This window comes from Arvicola amphibius, chromosome 7, assembly GCF_903992535.2.
Source record: "Arvicola amphibius chromosome 7, mArvAmp1.2, whole genome shotgun sequence".
Classification (NCBI taxonomy): Eukaryota; Metazoa; Chordata; class Mammalia; order Rodentia; family Cricetidae; genus Arvicola; species Arvicola amphibius.
In genome coordinates, this window is record NC_052053.1 from 47,515,471 (window position 1) to 47,533,766 (window position 18,296).

The window sequence follows — 18,296 nt, forward strand, 5'->3', positions numbered from 1 at the left end:
TGGAAGTCCTCTTCAAAAAAAAAATTTGTTTCCCTTTGATGAGGAGCACCTTAGTCTTGCTTATAAACACTAGACATTCTTCCCCAGGGAAGCTCCACTCCCACCAGTGAGATGGAGGGATCCCCTAACTAATGTCTGGCAACCACCTGCCACCCCATTAACAAGAGGGTGAGGTTATGCTTGTATGTTTCCACAGAACCAAATCAAACCTATATGGGTGCCCAGTCGAGATATTCTGGCCAGCCACAGACCAGGAAAACATTCCAGACAACTCCTCCTATGCTAATGCTACTACCCTACAAAAATTGAACTGCCCATATTCTAGGACCATTGTGTTTCTCATATCCAGCTGTTTGTTGTTAGGGGACAAAGGAATTTGTTCATTTGGATGAGCGTACCCTGGGCTAATGATTTGATAAGCCCTAACAAAGTTTCCTACAGAAATCCTGCTCAGGTCAACAGACCGGTATTTGGCAACTAGCCCCTCTGTGGAAATCATGCTTGCATAGACTTTAGACCCTTCCTATTCTTACAAGGAGACAATTACCATAATGGAACCTTTAAGGGCAATAAATCATTTGAGGACTCTGTACAAATATCACCAAAACCAAATTTTATTTTCAAAGGTTTGCCTGTCTGTGTCAAGCCTCCCTTCTTCCTTACTAACCAATACTAGTACAGCAGATGTAAACTGTACAACAAGCCTCTGCATGCTGGGTGCCTGCTGGAATCCTAAAGAAGCCTCTTGTGCAGTCCTAGTGTGTATTCCCACATTCTTATAGGTGTCTGTCGCCAACGTTACACATTATCACAAGGTAGAGCTTTTAAGTCCCACTAGAATAAAGAGACACTTTGGAATAACTACAGCCATCACCACAGCCATCTTGCTTGTGGTATCTGGAAGAGCAGTCGCTACAGCCTCTCTTATTCAAACAGGAGCCATGGTCAATGCCTTAAACATAGCCGCAGAACAAAGCTGCAGCACTCAGGACACAACAGTTAATTAATGCTCACTATTTGGTAAGGGGCAGTTGTGATCCTTGACTTCAGGCTCTTTGCTTAACTCCACATCAAATTTCTAACAGGTCCTTGGCCAGATAGCAACTAAGAGATATCTTATTGGGACCATGGAATCAAAAGTTTGTTAATCCTATACAACTTAACACGGGTTTATCCATTGGACCTATATACTACATTCTCTGACCAAGTATAGGATCACATAAAATCCCTGCTAGACCCCTCTAAACTTATTGCATGGTGTCTTAGGGAGGAGTGGTAGTGGCTCTAATATTTCTGTTTAAGTGTCTCCTACAACTAAGATTCTGATAACAATGGGTAAACAAGGCAACACTCCAGGTGTTAATGGCTATGAAGTGTGCTGGACCAAAACCTCCAAGGGAGGTGGTCTATGCTAAGCTAACACAAATACAGGAGGCCATTTAAATCCCTAGTTCTCCTGAAAGTCTCCCCTTGCTTCTGACTTCTTAGGACCTCTCAGGACTCAACCCTTCGAGGACTAAGAGTCAAAGACGGGTATGAGCCTGTCTAGCAGGCCAACCTAAGACAGGCACAGCCCAAAATGCTGGGGTAAGGGTCCCTGAGGTGGGGTTATAAAAATGCCTGACTCCTACTAGGTTGCCCAATTTTAAAAAAAGGGTGAAATGAGGCAGGGCAATAGTGCAAACACAAACAAGCCAATGCAAACGCACAATGAGTAAGTATACTTGGCCAAGACAACCTGTCAGGGACCAAAAGCACGGTAACTAATGACACACGCTCCTAGTCAATCACAACACGCCAGCAGTGACCACCAGTTTCAAAAAGACCAACCAGATGCATTCCTGTAGCAGCTTAATTTCCCTAAACCCATAAACCCCCCCAACCTGTTTACAATAAAGAACTTCTGTATTGGAATCTCCCAGAGTCTGTGCTGTTGCCTCTGTGTCTTCTCTGTGTCCCACAGGAAAAGGGGTCTGCACAACAGGCAGTAGCAACAAGTCAGCAAAAACTACAGGCAAGAACATTCTAGGCAGCACGAGTAACACGTGAGAGCAAGCTAAAGCAAGGAAGAGTGAGGCTTCAGCAATCGATTAGCTATGTCTTAACCCTCTGTATGCTCTACCATGGCTATGAACACCTCAGAAACTTAGGAAGCCAGGTCTATGAGTCTGACTGGCGTCAATACTTTACTCTTCCCCAATTCCTCATCTGATCTGTAGTAATTTATCATGCGGATTTGATTTCGTTCTCAGGAAACTTAAACTTGACTGTGTCTTTATTCACTCAGTTTGATTTTCTAGTTTGCTTCAGAATTTGGGCCTTGAAACATTGACTTTCTGAGCTCAGAAGCCTAGAATACTAAGCACTTTGGGAGGGCTGGGAAGGTGGGCCCTCAGCTATGTACCAATTGTGGCTGCTGATGCAGCTTCCAGCAGAGCTGAGCAGAGCCATTCCGGCCCTAGGCAGTCATTTGTCAACTTGAAAAAGGAAATGAATTTGTCAATCTTTGGCTTTGCCTTTGACCCCTAGAGAGCTTGGACTGATGCTCTGAAAATTTGGCTGCTGACAGTGGACAACTCCCAGCCACAGAGTCAGTGACCCATTAGAGGGTGGGGAGAAGGAAACAGAACTCTCTGGTGGTATCTGTTACCTTCTCCTTATCCCTGCACACCCCTCACAATTGTCACTACCACTAGCTGGCATACCTAGAGGGTAAGATGGTCTAGTTACTTTTTAATGTTTTTAAATTACATAATGTGTATACGTGTGGCTGTAAGTCAGAGGACAATTTGTAGAAATTGTTCTCCTTCTGCCATGTGGGCCTGACTGGACTCAGGTGGCCAGGCTTCCAGCCAGGTGCCTTTACTTGTTGAGCTATCTCAGATGGTCCCTAGCTTAGCGCTCTCTCTCTCTCTCTCTCTCTCTCTCTCTCTCTCTCTCTCTCTCTCTCTCTCTCTCTCTCTCTCTGTCTCTGTCTCTCTCTCTCTCTGTCTCTCTCTCTCTGTCTCTGTCTCTCTCTCTGTCTCTCTGTCTCTTTGTCTCTCTGTCTGTCTCTTTCTCTGTGTGTGTGTGTGTGTTTGTGTGTATGAGATGCTAATAGGAATCCCATCTTAGCTAAAAACAGAGCAAATTTCCCTGTATCCAAACATGCTCTCGAGTTGCTATAACACATTAGGCACTAGTACTTAAAGATATGATTGGACTGTCCCACTCAGCTGTGGGCTCCTTTGGAGGGGGAAGAGTCCATTCTCTTTGTCTTGGGAAGGTATGACATAGTGTGTAACTCTAGAAGGCTCTTTGAATCCTCAAAGAAGAACTGTAAATGAACTCATTAGCATACTAGAAAAGACTGCTTCCTAAGCTTTATGTTCCCATGGAGTGTTGCTTGAGCAAAGCAAATCAGGTTTGCAGTGTCCCTCCAGGTTTGGGCCTTGCCTTGGCTTAGAGGATCAGGGTCCACACCTGGCCAAAAGGGTCTGCCTTTCAGTGGCCCCTGAGTCTCAATTTGAGTGTGTGTGTGGCCGGGTGTCCCAAGCATTGGCTTGGACTGTGGGTGACTGGAGGCCTCGGATCAAGTGTATGGGTTGAAGAGGGGAGGGGTGGCAGAGGGGGGTATCATTCCCTGGAGGAGTCTGCGCAGGTGGGAGGGGCTTCAGGCTCACTCCCAGACCTTTGTGTGCAGGCCCCTTGTGTCCTCAGTGAGGAAGCTGTTGAGTCTCAGTGTGGAGCCTTGGGTCAGCAGAAGATGCTGCACTTGGGTGATAGACATGGGGAGTCAGTCCACAACTTGAGATGGAAAAGTCTGGGATAGCCAGAAAGTTCTGGATATCCCATGAGGGGGGGATTCGAAAGTCCTGAGTTTGGGGTGTCAGTCAATAGGCTTGATCTCTCCCTGTGAGAAGGTGGGGTCCATGCTGGTCTGTGGTGGGGACGACTCCAGGCCGGCAGGGGGTGCTGCGTCTCTCGCCAGGCTTATCTCGGCTCCGGGCCAGCAGGGGGCGCTGTGGCGCGGGCGGCGCGGCGCGGCGGGCTTCCGGCAGGTGGCGCCGTGGCCGCGGGGCCCAGGCCGGCGGGCGGGCGGCGGCGCGGCGCTGCGGCCGGCGGCTCGCGGCCCCGGAGCGGCGGCGGCTGCGCGGGAGGTGGAGTGGCGGAGCGGCTGGCCCTGTGCGGGCTGGAGCGCGGTCGGCGAGCGCACGGGCCGCGGCCGCGCGGAGCCCGCCATGCCGGCCCGAGTGTGAGGCGCGGCGAGCAGCGGCCCAGGAGAGCGTCGGACGCGCCGGCCTGTTGCCCCGCTGCGGCCCGGCCGGGGCCCGATGAGCAGCGGCCTCGGCCTCCGGCGCAGCCCGGAAATGTCCGGCAAGATCGAGAAAGCAGGTGAGGGGGACGGGCGGGCGGGCGGCGCGCCTCCTGGCCTCGTGCGCTGGATCCCCCGGCCCGGGCCCCAGCCTGGCAGTGACGCCGCGAGGGCCATCTTTGAACCGGGCCCGTCCGGCGCTGGGGGCCCGCGATGCTAGCGGGATCCTAGGGGGGTGACTGAAGGGCCCCGTAGTCCTGTTCCCTGGAACCTCCCACAATGGCTGGAGCCCGGGACCCGGAGGAGGCAGGGCCCAGACCACATGCAGAAGGGCAGGGCGCTCCAGAGGTGATCGGCATCCCAGTTATAAAATGTGTCACTCCTAATGAACCTCTAGTTTAATAACCACAAGTGTCCACTACGGTGGCTTCAAAGGAAAGCAAGCTGGGGTGTGTTGGAGCGGTGATTCAGGGCGCAGCCAAATTGTCCTCCGATATCCTGCCTTGCTCAGCAAGCAGAGCAAGTGGGGAGCTACTGGGGTTGGGGGAGAGGGTAGATACGATCTTGATGCAAAGCTCATCTCTTTGTGTGTTCCTGGAAATCTTGGGGAGTCGCCTCCTAGTTTCCCCGGCTTGCATATTCTGAAGGGAGTTAGACACTCCCGAGAGTCAATTACTGTTGTGCATATGGGGCCCAGAGCTTAATTAGCCGTCAAGCAGGGACTCCTTGTAGGGGAGGGCAGATTCTTGGCTGGTAGGTGAAGTAGGCAGTGGTCCAGGCCCCGTGTTGGGGGTTGTCACAGTGGGAATACCCAGTTAGCCTGGAAACTCCTTCAAGAAGGAGGACGTGTAAGAAGCTGAAAAGGTGTTCAGCAGCACTGGCTTTTGGAAGTTGCGATTTCACAGGTGGACTTGGAGATATTTGGCTGGGATGCATATTAGCAGTGGACCAGCTAGCAGTGAATGTAACTTTTTGCAGCCCTGGTTTACGCATAGGAAGAACGTCTTTATTGAACAACTGCTGTGTGTCTTTGCTCTGTGTATGTTCCCTTGCTCGTGTTGTTTATTAAAAATACTTGAAGAGTGCTCGGGAGAACACGGTGTCTATTTTGAGGACTTACAGGGAGGGCTCAGCGAAGTTTTGTAGCCGGCCCAGCAAGGGTGTTGCCACCTGGCCCCTGACTAGAAACCATTGTCATGGCTGGACTTTGTTTTCAGGTGCTGTCTTGGGAGTGTTTTCCCCTTGTCCTCTAGCCCTCAGGCCTTGTCTAGTGACTATGAGTCGCTTTCCTGCATACGTGCTGCTCTGGAAATATCTCTGGTCCATCTGTGCGGCAGTGCTTAGGAACTCCTTAGAGTGTCTCATCTGAATGGCACTGTTGGGAAACTTGGATAATTTATTTAAAAATAGCATTAACGGGCTGGGGAGATGGCTCAGCAGTTAAGAGCACTTGTTGCTCTCGAGCACCCAGGTTCAGTTTCCTGCACCCATGTGACTGCTTGCAGGGGGCCTGGTGCTCTCTCTTCTAACCTCCGTGGGCACTAGGCTCATGTGCAGTGCACAGGCAAACATTTATGTATATAAAATACATCCAAAATACATTATAAATAGCATTAACTGAGTTTTCTTTATCAGAATAGTGTATGTTTGTTATGGAAAATTTGGACGCCTAAACATGATGAAATGAGCTGTCAACTCACAGGCTCCTGTCACAGTTGAGACTCACATGGCCTTCTCCCAATTCTCCACTCCAGTCCCTTTCCACAGAGATCATGCTGGGGCTTTCTTTGGGCACTGCTTTCTGCTAGGGGCTGTGGCAGTGTCCACTTTTAAGGAGCTTGTCTGGGAGCTGGTAGTACTAGTACCTAGGCTGCCAAGACCCATGAATGTTCTGAACAGGACCCGGTGGTGGAGGTCCTGGACGGCTCGCTCTCTCTTGTTTTTCCAGACAGGGTTTCTCTGTGTAGCCCTGACCATCCTGGAACTTGCTCTATAGACCAGACTGGCCTTGAATTCACAGAGACCCAGCTGCCTCTGCCTCCTTAATGCTGGGATTAGAAGCATGCGCCGCCACCGTTTGGTTCACGCGCTTTTAATGGAGGGGGAGGTGACAGGAAGAGGGCTGCAGGAAGGATGAGAGGAAGATGCATTTGGGGAGAAGCAGCTAGGGCTGAGAGAGTGCTGTGGTTGGCCAACGCTGGCGCTCATCTGGATGCTGAGGATCGCAAATGAATGACAGAAGGTGAATGCTCTTGCAAAGCTCTTTTGCTGTGGTCCAGAAAGATTGGGGTATACCAGAATGAGGGTTCACCCTCTTGGAGCTTCTGTGGGCCATCCTAGGTGAACTCAGTGTACGTTCTTCCAGATTTCCTGTTTGGTTTCTGGTGGGCTTTGCTGGGTGGGCCTGCTGTTAACATGAGGATGGTGCGACTGGAGCCAGGTCTGCTCTCCGGGAATTATGAAACCCATACCCAGTAAACATTTGTTGCTGTTGTCTGTGCTTCAAAGCAAGAGAAGTGTTTTTGAAATATGCTTGTGGTCTCATCTCTGAAAACAGTACTGCTGTTTGCTTCTCAGGGTTTGTGTAGGGGGGTGGGGTGGAGTTTAGGAGTTTTGAGTGAGCAGAAATCTTACACCCCTATCCTCTGGTCTTTCTGGTCAGTTTGCCCTCCCTGTTTGCAGCCCCTGCCTGTGCTGATCATTAGTGGACACACCACTTTATGGGGGTGTAGGAAGGCAGCCTTAGTGTTCTTCTCCAAGTGCCCAGGTCGGATCAGGACAGTCTGAGTTGATGGGATCTTGCTGGGCTGTCAGTTAGGAGGAACAAGAGGAAGGCTAGGTAAGGCCTGCCCCTCCTGGGTATGCTGTGATCAGGTGCTGGGCAGTTCTTCTCTAGGACTACTGGGAGATGGGTATCGCTGCTTTGAGTTTGCAAGGTGAGGTTTGGGGTTGGGCAGAGGCACTTTGGGGCATATGTTAATATGGTTCTAGTTGGACAAGCAAGTGTGGTGATTCTGCTTGCCCATGTCCTCTCCTGCAAAGACACGAGTGAGCTGATGCCCTCAAGTGTCTGGAACTTAATGCCAGACTGGCAGTAGTCAGCTGCTTTAGCCCACTGGTCCATGTGCATTCCCAAGGAAGGAAAAGAGCTGTTGGTCAATGCTTTAAAAACCAGGAAATCGCTCAAAAATCTCTGGTACCCATATGTGGGAAATAGGTGGTAGGTGTCTCCCTGGTGTCCTTGCCCCTTCCCCTGCCATGTCACTGAGCCCCCTTGCCCACTTGGACTGTTGACATTTTTGTTTCTGACTCGCAGAGATGATTCATGTCTGTTTGCTTGTGTTCTGGACTTTGACTCTTGCCCCATTCCTTCATTGATTGGCTCCTCCATTCCTTCATCCAGCACTGAGGAGCACCTGCTCTGCTGGGTGCTGTATGTAGCTCTGAGGACTGGTACCCACCACGAGGACGCCATTAGCCTGTGTCCAGTGTGTCAGCCTGGGAGTCTACAAAATTGGACTGGTGATAGTGGTGGCTGTAAACTCTTGCTACAACAATAGAGATTTCAAGGACCTTGCTGATTTCAACTGGGTGGAGAAGCTGAGTGGCGGGAAATGGCCTGCTAGGTCTCTGTGCTAGAGGAGTAAGTAGGCCTTCAGGCAGCCCTACTCCTGCCTGTCCCCTTCTGCCCTGGCCCATTCCTTCAGAGTTGATGACCACCTAGTTCCTGCGCCCTGGGTCCTTGGAATAGAAACGGACCCTTTTCCCCTCTTTGACCTGCTAACCATAGTTTGCCGACAAACTTCATTTATTAAATTATCTGGCCAGTGCTGCCACCTGTGGTAAAGTTTATCGGGATGGTGGAACTGCCACAGCTCCTCCAACACACCGGTGTATTGACAGAATAAACATGGGTCTCAACGTACATGTACTGTGCTTTTCAAATGCTCGCGGGTAGTTTTGTCACAAGTGGAAGGAGATTTACAGTGGAACTTACTTTGTACCTTCTCAAAAGAGATACTGAGAGTCAGGTCTGTACACTTTCTGTGGCCTGAGGCCTTTAGGTGGGCAGTCACTGGATACCGGGCCATCTAACCACTCAGCATGCACTTCCCTTTCCCCCAAGTTGGAATCTTTGTGGTCACAGCGCTTTCAGTTAGTGACACAAATGTTGAAGCTCTGTGAATGTTGGCGCTCCGTGTTCCCTCATTGACCTGCCAATTCAACACTTTGTGTGCCTCATTGGCAGCCACCTGTGATGTGGACGAAGTCTGGGAGCCCTCTGGAACATGGCATTGCTAAGGGGGTAGGCCAGTGGTGATAGCAAATCAGATTGTGAGGATCGTTATCCCTGTGTTGCACCTGTGGGTAGCAGAGGCCTGGGGGATTTTGGTTACTGCCCAAGATCACAGTCTAAGGAAGTGAAATGGGGAACTGACCTCTTTCTGTCTACAAAGATACTGCAGACTCCGGAGTTGTGAGGGACAGGACACATGGCAGTGTCTGTCTGCCCCAATTTTAGTTTATGTGTCTACGTTTCTCTTCTGATCTTAGCGGGGAGAAAATGCCCCAAACTACCAAGTTAATTAATGTAGACCCAACTTGGCCTTACGACTGCTTATGATTTTTTTTATTGCTAATAACATTAGCAGCCTATAGAGAGATAAGAGCATGTTTTTAAGCCAGCCACAGCAAACCCTAATGTTCCCTGATCTCCTGTGCAGCTGTTGGCAGGGGTGGTTTGAATGGGATTCCTTGTAGCCAGGAGACGATAGGCTCGGAAAGATGACTCACATATGAGCTTGCAGAAAAATCATTTCCCAAATTAGCCCAGATTGCAGCTTACTCTTAGTGCAAGCTGGATCTTACCTCAGTCCAGCCAGTGTGTTGCTTGTTGCCATAGTAAGATGACACAGTGGAAAAAGGAGAGGCCTGGCCACAGTGCCTGCCACACCCACGTGACCTCCACCCCCTGCCTTGCTGCTGGGACAGGTGTTCCTCTGACGGTCACCCACCACACCCCAAAGGCTGTGTTATGAGTAAATAAACACAGCCCACAGCCTGTGAATTAGAAGAGATCTGTCATCTGCTGGGCCTGTCATTTGCTTGGTTGTTTGTTTGAGATCATGTGTCCTCAGGTGGTTCTTTCCCTTCTCGGGGATCTCACTTTCTCCATCAGTGCTGGAAGGATTGGGACTCTGAAATTAGTGTCTTCCTGACTGCTGTCTAAGACAGCGGGTCTCTTTATCCTTGAGGGAACAATTGCAGGTGACTGGGGGTGTAGCTCAATGGCAGAGGGCAGTGTCTGGTCTAGCCGGCACAAGATTTTGGGTTTGATCCCAGCAATAGAAAACAAAAGAAAACAATAAATAACAAGTATTGGGGAAGCTGCCTTGTGTTCAACTCCTCTGAGGTCCCTCCACCAACAGTGTGAAAACCCACTTCCTGGATGGCCTCACAGCTTCCTCCACCAAGCTGACCCCCTTAGTGTGCCTATGCTTTCTCTTCCCTAGCAGGTAGTAAATTCTGGGGAAAGGCAGCACACAAACACTTGAATGCAGCAGTGGTGCTGTTGAACTCATTCAGAATCCAGAGCCCAGTTTCCTGTCTGAGGATCTGTTTACTGTTAACTAGTTTCCCAGCTCCTGGGAGGGGGTGCCTGTCCAGTAGACAGCTTAGCACACAGTAGGTACCCAGCCATACTTATTCAAAGAATGACAACCGGGGTGTGGCTAGGTGGTACAAGCACTTGCCTAGCATGCACAAGGCATCAGTTCATCTCCAGCTCAGATCAGAGCGGAAGATGAAAAAGAATGTGTGAACTTAGTCAATGTCATTACAGAATGAGTTTAGGTTTTGGCTTTCGTTGTCTTTAATCCTTACTGGGGACCAAACTAGAGCCTTCCACATGCTAGGCAAGTGCTGTCCCGCTGAGCCACATCCCAGCCCTGACTACCTTTAGATACACTTCCCCTGGTTTTCGATTGCTTGCTATCCAGGTTGTTTCTTGGTGAGTTGGTAAGACTTCTCTGACGAGGGGCGTCCAGTGGATCCCCAAGGTTCTGTGTTAACATGTACATCGGTCAGTGTGTTTATTTCTGAAAGTTAATGCTACAACCAGATTTCCAAGCTGCGGGGGAGGTGGAGGCAAGAAGATAGAGAGTTCCTAGGCCAGCCTGGACTGCAGAGTGACACACTGCTTCAGAGAACCTTAAAAACAAAGAAAGACAAAAACACTCCACAAATTCCCAAGCCTCATGTGGTGGTAGGTCTGTCTCCCTGGTCGTTGAGAGATTGAGAAGGAGAGTCTGTTGAACGTAGGAGACTAGTCTGGGCAGCATAGTGAGACTTGATCGAGAACCAGCCAAGGGAGAAGAGCCTGAGTGTAGCTCAGCACTGGGATGTATGCTTGCATCCACAGGACTCTAGGCTCAGGGTTGGAGAGGTGACTCAGAAGAGCTCTGGTTGCTTTTGCAGTAGACCCAGGTTCAGTTTTCAGCACTCATGATGGTTCACATCTGGAACTCCAGTTCCAGAGGATCTGATCCCCTCCTGGTCTCGGGCACAGCATACACATGATGCGCAGACGTACAAACATATGCAAAGCGCCTGTATACATAGGGAAAAATAAAGAAGTCTTTTAAAAATCAAAAATAAGACCCAGAATTCAAGTCCTGCTTTGTGAAAGGAAGAGCAGATTCTCAGTCCTTAACCAGGGTGAGGCAGAGCCCCACTTAGCTCTACAGACTGACTTGCCAACATGCACTCCAAGTCCCCATTTTAGTCACTGCTTGCTTTGCAGTGGAGCAAAGACCTCTTGACTAGTGCTCACCCTTCATAGAGCAGTCACCGTGCTGGCATGTACCCAGCAGTAGGGCTGCCAACCCTGCCAGGGTAGTAACCATAGCAAGCCCCTTGTGGGTGTCCTACTTGATGCTTGCTAAGCTTTTCAGTGGCTCTTGGAACATTCTTTAGCATTTCCTGGCTCTACTCATGGGTGGCTGGAGGTACCTGCTGTCCCGAGGGGCTAGGGGGGATGGATTGTCCCCTCTTTTGTTTCTGTCATGGGGCCTGGGTGTGTTGTGTCAGCTGAGATGCAGTGGAAGGCTGGCCTGTGTGGCCTAGGGATCCTGGGTCTATGGTGGCAAGTCCTCTTTTTACGTCTTTCCTTCTTGCCTGGTACATGATCCAGAGTCCTTCGTGCTGCTACTAAATACATTCCTGCCCTGTAGCTAGCTAGCTAGCCCACTGCACCCATTGGCCCTGCCTGCCGGAGCCAGTACAAATTAAAGTATGGAAATGAGGCTTGCTGGCCAAGAACTAGTGCCTGCTTCCGTAGTTTACGTTATAGATTAAAAAATAGTGTGTGTGTGTACCTGAACACATGTATGTGCACCACATGTGCATACATGAGCCTATGGAGACAGAAGAGGATGTCTGATCTGGAACTGGTTGTAAGCCACCATGTGGGTGCTGGGAACTGAAGCTAGGCTCCCTGTAAGAGTAGTAAGTGCTTTTAATCACTGAGCCATTTCTCCAGCCTCCACTTTATAGCTTTTATAATTGTTCGTCATTGGTATGACCGGGCAGGTGTGGCTCTTGGGCACACAGCAAGATTGCTCACCAGCTAAAGGACTGGCCTTCAAGTCTGACATCATGAGTTCAATTTCTGGTCTCATATGATGGAAGGAGAGACCTGGCTCCCACAGGTTATCCTGTGTGTGCCATAATACCCCCCTAAAACATAAATAGATGCAATCGGGGTTAAAATAAAGCAGAGCAGGAGGGTGATGCTGCATGTTCAGGGAGGTGGGTGTGGAGTGAGAAGGCGGGACAGCTGAAGCCCCATGAACTGCTGCCTCCAGACCACTGCACTGACCTGGAGCAAACAAGACTCCTGGCTGGAGACAATGGTGGTATTTATTTGCTGGTTATGGATAGTTCCATGTGCCTGTCCTCCTTCAAGTAGCTGGTTGTGAACAGATAGATGGATGATTGTGTGGGGACCTTGGAATTGGTGTCTTCCCAGCCCCTCCTTTTAGTAAGTAAAAATAATAGTAGCAGCTAACAGTCATTAGGCACTTACCACGTGCTGATGCCAGGCTCTGCCAAAAGCATTCCACACACGTGACTTCATCTTCACAGTAGAGGAAAGGTACTTACTGTTCTGTAGAGCACTCCAAGCTACGGACTGTTATTGGAGATCAGTTATTGGAGTAAGATGTACACTCATACAACATAGTGGAAGTAGAAGGAAAAGCCCACAGGCATGCGCAGTACTTACCTGGGTCTCACTGGGTTCTGGACACCTGTCTCTTAGCTCTGTGACGTGACGAAGACAGACTTACCTGTTTCCAGATGCTCCTCTGCTTGAGAGGTGGCTGCTATCAGATTATGGATGAAGTGCGATAGGGAACTTGAGAAGAAGCTGTCCTGTATAGATAGGCCCAGAACCAGGGAGAAATTACCTTCACCCTACCCTCACCTAACCCCAGCACTCCACCCCTGTCCTCCCTTTCTCCCTCCTTGTTTTGTTTTTGAGACGGGTTTGCTGCCTATCCTAGGCTGGCCTTGAACCCGCTGTAGCATGGGCAGAGCTCAAACTCATAGCAGTCCTCCTGCCTCAAGCTTCAGAGTGCTAGAGTCTGCCCTGTGGAGAGGCCCTCCTACTGCTGGCTGTGCAGTAGTGCTAGTGGTGGGTTGGACACAGTTGCTTGCTAACGGTTTCTCTCTGTTGTTGAGATGGGGACCATGGACCCCAGACTGGTCTCAAATTTATTATACAGCTGAGACTAACCTCGAACGCACCTGGTCCTTCTGCCTTCGCTTCCTAAGTGTTAGGCTTGCTGATGGTGTTCCGGCAAGGCTGATAGCCAGCAAGCCCCAGGGATCCTTCTGTCTCTATTCCTCCAACCCCAAGCACTCGGTCATAGGCTTGTGCCTGTGGCCAGACTTAGCCTTTGACATGGGTGCTGGAGGTCCAAGCTCAGGTCCTCCTGCTTGAGCAGCAAATGTTCCTACCACTGAGCCACCTCCTCAGCCCTGTGGACGTGCTCGGCTCTGACTGCCATCATAACACATGCGTGCAGTCCTCCCTAGCTTCCCAAGTATTCCACAGGTGCAAGCTTCTTTTGTCGCTGTTTTGTTGGCTCTCTCATCTAAGGTGTTGGAGCTGCACAGTATTGTTCTAGGGGAGAGGGATGGTGACTGGTGGTCACTTTCTCTTATGTGCAGACCCTGTGCTAGGAGCTGGACCTTCAGATAGGTGCTTGATTGATTTCTCCTCTTACTAGGAGAAGAGACAGGTGATGGGACCATTTAACAACTGTAGAAAGGAAGGCAGCATCAGGGGAAGTGACTGGGCCAGCGCAGGCACACCTGCAGGGAACTGGTTTAGCCCCCCCTCCCCCTTGTATCTGGACCCCCCTTGTATCTGTTCAGTGCTGGTCTGCTGAGTCACAGGGGTGTCTCAGAGGCACCACTATTACCATTGCTTAGAAACAACGTGACTTGGGACTTCCCTGGGGCTTTCCTGCATCTCTGCAGGATTGACACTGGCTGTACATTGGCCTACAGACCTGCAAAGCGGGTCTCTGGCTACTCAATTCAGAAGTGGTTTCCAGAAAGCAGCTTGGGAGTGGTGTGGTACAGTAAGTGGGTGTCAGCCCTGGTGGGTGTCACTGACTGCCTAGCAGCCAGCCCTGCGGAAGTTCGGGGGTCGACCAGCCGGTGCCTGTGTTGACTGCAGGAAGCTGAGCCTTTCATACATTCCTCTATGGTAGAGGCAGAGAGATCCTGAGCAGGGGCTACAAGAAGATTCTTCTTGTGGCCCCAAGACTACACCAGTGCACTGGGGTAGAGCCCTGTGAGCTGTTAACTGTCTTCATCTGTAAAATGACTGGCCAAGCAGGTACAAAGGAATGGTTGAGTATGGGCCTTGGGGCCCAGAGCCAGGGTTTCTTCGCCAGCTTTCTCATTTCGGTGGGTCTGCTGAAGGGAAGAGTCCGAGTCCGTGAAGTGTTCTAACACTTGAGAAGTATTGAGTAGACATTAGCCTTGTTCTTACTTAAGGGCCCTTCTGCCCTAAAATAGAATTTCTTTAAAACTATTGATTGAGTAAATAAAATTTTATACTTCAGTACTCAGAGGTGGTCTCTGATTATTGAGGAGCTTTGGAGCCTCGGATCCGGGGTAGGGTGGGGTGGCTGGACCTCGTGTAAGCTCTACCACTGAACCTCACCTGGTTAGAGTTAGGCAGGGGGCTTTGGGAAAGATACCTATGGTATGAAAAGCTGAGTCTCACCTAAGTCACACACCCACGCTGTAGGTGGATGAGGACAGTCCTGACTGCTATCCTGGTCTAGCAGGAAGTAACTTGAAGGCTGTGGCTGGGTCAGTTTCCCCACCGGGGGCTGACCCTCAGCTCTCTCAGCTGGTTGTTTTTGTTCTGTGATTGCTAACAGCGCTGTCATTGAGGTCTTTGTGATAGGTAATTTACAAATGACCTAGAGTGCCCTGCCTGGGTGATCCCTGCCCTGTGTTCTCCTCCCAAGGTCACCTTTCACAGCCAGGAACTCAGGAATCTGGTGTCCTGCTCAGCACCTCTGGGGCCTCCCCGCCATTTGCAAGTGGGTGTGTAGACCCCAGGCCCCATGCTGGCAGGAAGCACTGTGTTGGCTGGGGAGAAAGCTGTTCAGGCTTTCCTTCACTCCAGTCGGCGGTCCTGGAGCTCCAGGACCTCCCGCTTCATTAGCATTTGTGCCTCTGCCTGGGCTTGTCCAGAGCACTGACACATACTGGTTCTCTGAGCTCATCACAGGGCCAAGACCTGGACTGGATCAAAAACATGCTCTTCTGCATGGTCGCCCTGAACACAAGAGCTTGCAGGAGCTGGTTTTGTGTTTGAAGCATAGGAACCTGCACTGTACTCCCACTCTGGGCTGCAGTGGCCAAAGTTCTCAGGCCCCAGCTTCATAGGTTGAGAAAGCCTTCTGCTGCGGAAGTCACCACCAGACTGGAAACAAATTGACCTGGTGCTGCAGCATCTCTGCATCCTCCAAGTCCCCTCTGAACGGGGGCTGTGGATCTGCTGGAGCATGTGTGCATGGTCAGTCAACAGAGGAAACTGATACTCACATGTTCTCTCTCCTGCCATGAATCCCTCCTCTTATGTGATGGAGCATTTGTGAACACTTTGGCTCTTTAAAACTTCATGTCCCCCAGTTCAGCCAGACTGGGTTCAAGTGGCAGTCCCCATGTACCCCTGAGGGTTGCTAGGTCCCAGGAATGATGCTTCCTCATAGCCAGGTCTTTGCAAGCAAAGAGAGCTTCCTTTTCCGAGTGAGAACGCTCTAAAACTCACACCACAAACCTCTGCGCTTAGCACAGGCAGATCTGTTTAAGCCTGCCACACACAGGAGGTCCAGCCATGCCACTACCCTAGGAGAACCTCTTTGCAAAGTCTCTGGATCAAACTCTCCCAACCTCAGTGACCACTGAGCTCTCTTCCATCCATCCCTGTGGAAATGTGGACATTGGTAGTTTCTGTCCTCTGCACTCTTCAGGTGCTTATGTTTTTCTCCAGCTTGTTCCTTTTTAGTGCTGAGTAGTATTCCATTCTATTGGTTTGTTTATCTGTTTGAGAATTCGGCCTTGGTTAGCCACTTAGGTGTTTCTGAGGAACAGGTAATAAACAAAGACCAATAAAACTTTTTTTTAATCTTATGCTGTTTTATTTGGACATTTTTTCCAATGTAATATTTTTATTATTTGGGAATTTCATATCATGCACCCTATCACACTCCCAGTCCTCCCAGGTCCTCCCCCAACCCTTGTGACAATCCACCCCCGTGAAGAAGGAGGAGGGGGAGGAGGAAGGGGAAGAGGAAGAGGAGGAGGGAGAAGAAGAAGAAGAAGAAGAAGAAGAAGAAGAAGAAGAAGAAGAAGAAGAAGAAGAAGAAGAAGAAGAAGAAGAAGAAGAAACAATGCATTGACCGTTTACTCACTGGTGCATGGTCACATTCCTGGTGGCCAGTGCCTTAAAGGTACCTGAGTCCTTCCCCACCTGCACCCCCCCCCCCCCCCGCCCCCGGAAGCCCTCAGTTGTGGAGAGCCACACTTCAGCATCCTTATCACCATTTTTAAGAGTTCTTTTAGATAGTTTCCTGTCTAGACTGTTACTTTTTGGGGGGTGGGGTAGGGATTGTCACAGAAATCTTCTGTGTCCTTTCTCAGCTGTGTATCTGTAGTCATTAATATCACTGCAAACTTAGCTTCCTTGCTCTTTACAGTCTTCCAGAACATGGATCATGGGCTTCTACATGGCTTTTGGTAACAACACAGACCGCCACAACAGCTTAATTTTTAAAAATGGACAAAAGATCAAATAGACATTTTCTCAAAGAAACTATGAAAACAGCTAGTGAGCTCATGAATATGCACAGAATTATTAATCGTTAGGGAAACATAACTCAAAACTACTGTGAGAACAGCCTCACACAAGGATGGTTCCTTTCAGAAATGCTGGGAACATCATCATGGGGAAAAGTGAAACCTTGAGTTGGCAGAACATGAAGTGGAAGCCTGTAGTTCCTCAGAAGTAGATCAGCACACAGTATAGCAAGCCCACTTCCTACATACCCAGAAGAGTGCTGAAAGCAGCGTTGTTGAGAGCCTCCCACCCTTTACAGCAGCATTTGTCATTCCTGCCAAAAGGTAGACAACGACCCGATGGCCGTTCACGGGTGAATAGATACATGAATAGAATAGTATTTAGCCTTCAAACTAGACAGGGAGTCTAATGTGCTGAACTGTGGATAAATCTGAGGGCACCAAGTGAAGTAAGCCAGACACAAAAGCAGGTACCATGTGGCTTCACTTTTGTGGGATCTTAACTTGTTAAAAATCACATTGATGAAGCAGAATGGTACAGGCACTGGACAAGGGAAGGATGGTAGAGTTGGCTAATGAATAGTTGGTTTTGCAAGGTGAAGATCTTGTGGAGATGGTGGTGATGCATTATGGCTCAGGTGATCACTTTAAACATATTTACCGCAGGGTGGTAGTGGTGCACACCTTTGATCCCAGCACTCAGAAGGCAAAGGCAGGGGGATTTCTTGAGTTTCAGGACAGCCTGGGCAGCGTAGAGAAGCTGTGTCTGGAGGAAAGCAAGAACAAGAACATGCCAGCATATTTGACCACACTGTTTTCAGGGCAGTCTAGCACAGAGCTCTGCCCCAAACGCATGAGTTGCAGAGCATGCATTTATTTACCTAAACACATTGTTTAGGCTTATCCTTCCAATCAAAACAGTTCTAAAGCAGCAGCTTTAGTGTCAGTGTTAGTGGGCATGTGACTGCTGCTTGATGGGCTCTATCTGGGCTGGGAGGGGCGCTGGGTGAAGGACCTTCTGGGTACAGTGGCTCCTGTAGTGGGCCTGGCCCTTGAGGAACCTATGTGATCAGGAAGCCTTTAAGCCAGAGCAGATACTAGACTACTGCGTAGAGGTCTTGCTACCATTTGGGCTTTTCAGCTCTGGTAGACCCCAACCCAGTCCCATCCCAGTCCCTGCTGCAGGAACTGCCCAGGCTCTGGGTCAAGTTGTATTCCTGTGTTGTATCTATATTCTGAGGCTGTCAGAGGGTCTGAATGTGCAGCTGGGCTTCACCCTGGGGATGTCGTAGTCTGGCCCATAGTGCTGGAGCAGCTACTGAAGCCCGGACTTCTCAGTACTTTGTACTGGACAGTTACTCGGAGTTGAGGGTGCAGGTGGCAGGCACTGAACTCTGGCAGAATCTCAAGCTGTTGGCCACATTCCTAAGAAAATATGACTGACTTATGGGAGGGGCCGAGGGAGAGGAATCTAGACAGAAGGAAGGCCAAGTCTTCCTCAGAAATTCCAGCCCCGAGGGCCCTGTTAGACAGCTAGCAGCTCTGCAGAACTTCAGTCTGAGGTCACCCATGAGTCTCTGGCCCATGCTGTCAATACCGTCCCGTGGCTGGC

The 18,296-nt window shown here is 50.0% G+C and overlaps 1 protein-coding gene across 4 annotated transcripts in view; it reads left to right on the forward strand.

The window, feature by feature from the left end:
- The first annotated feature begins 4,200 nt into the window (after positions 1-4,200).
- Positions 4,201-18,296, forward strand: part of Rapgef1 (Rap guanine nucleotide exchange factor 1) — a 119,725-nt gene continuing 105,629 nt past the window's right edge. Inside the window, exon 1 of one of the 4 annotated variants that reach the window (XM_038336244.1) lies at positions 4,201-4,374. In XM_038336244.1, coding sequence (XP_038192172.1) covers positions 4,314-4,374 — 61 coding nt within the window. In that variant the 5' untranslated portion in view covers positions 4,201-4,313. The remainder of the gene's footprint in view (positions 4,375-18,296) is intronic. The other 3 variants (XM_038336245.1, XM_038336239.1, XM_038336242.1) reach the window with 3 other exon arrangements.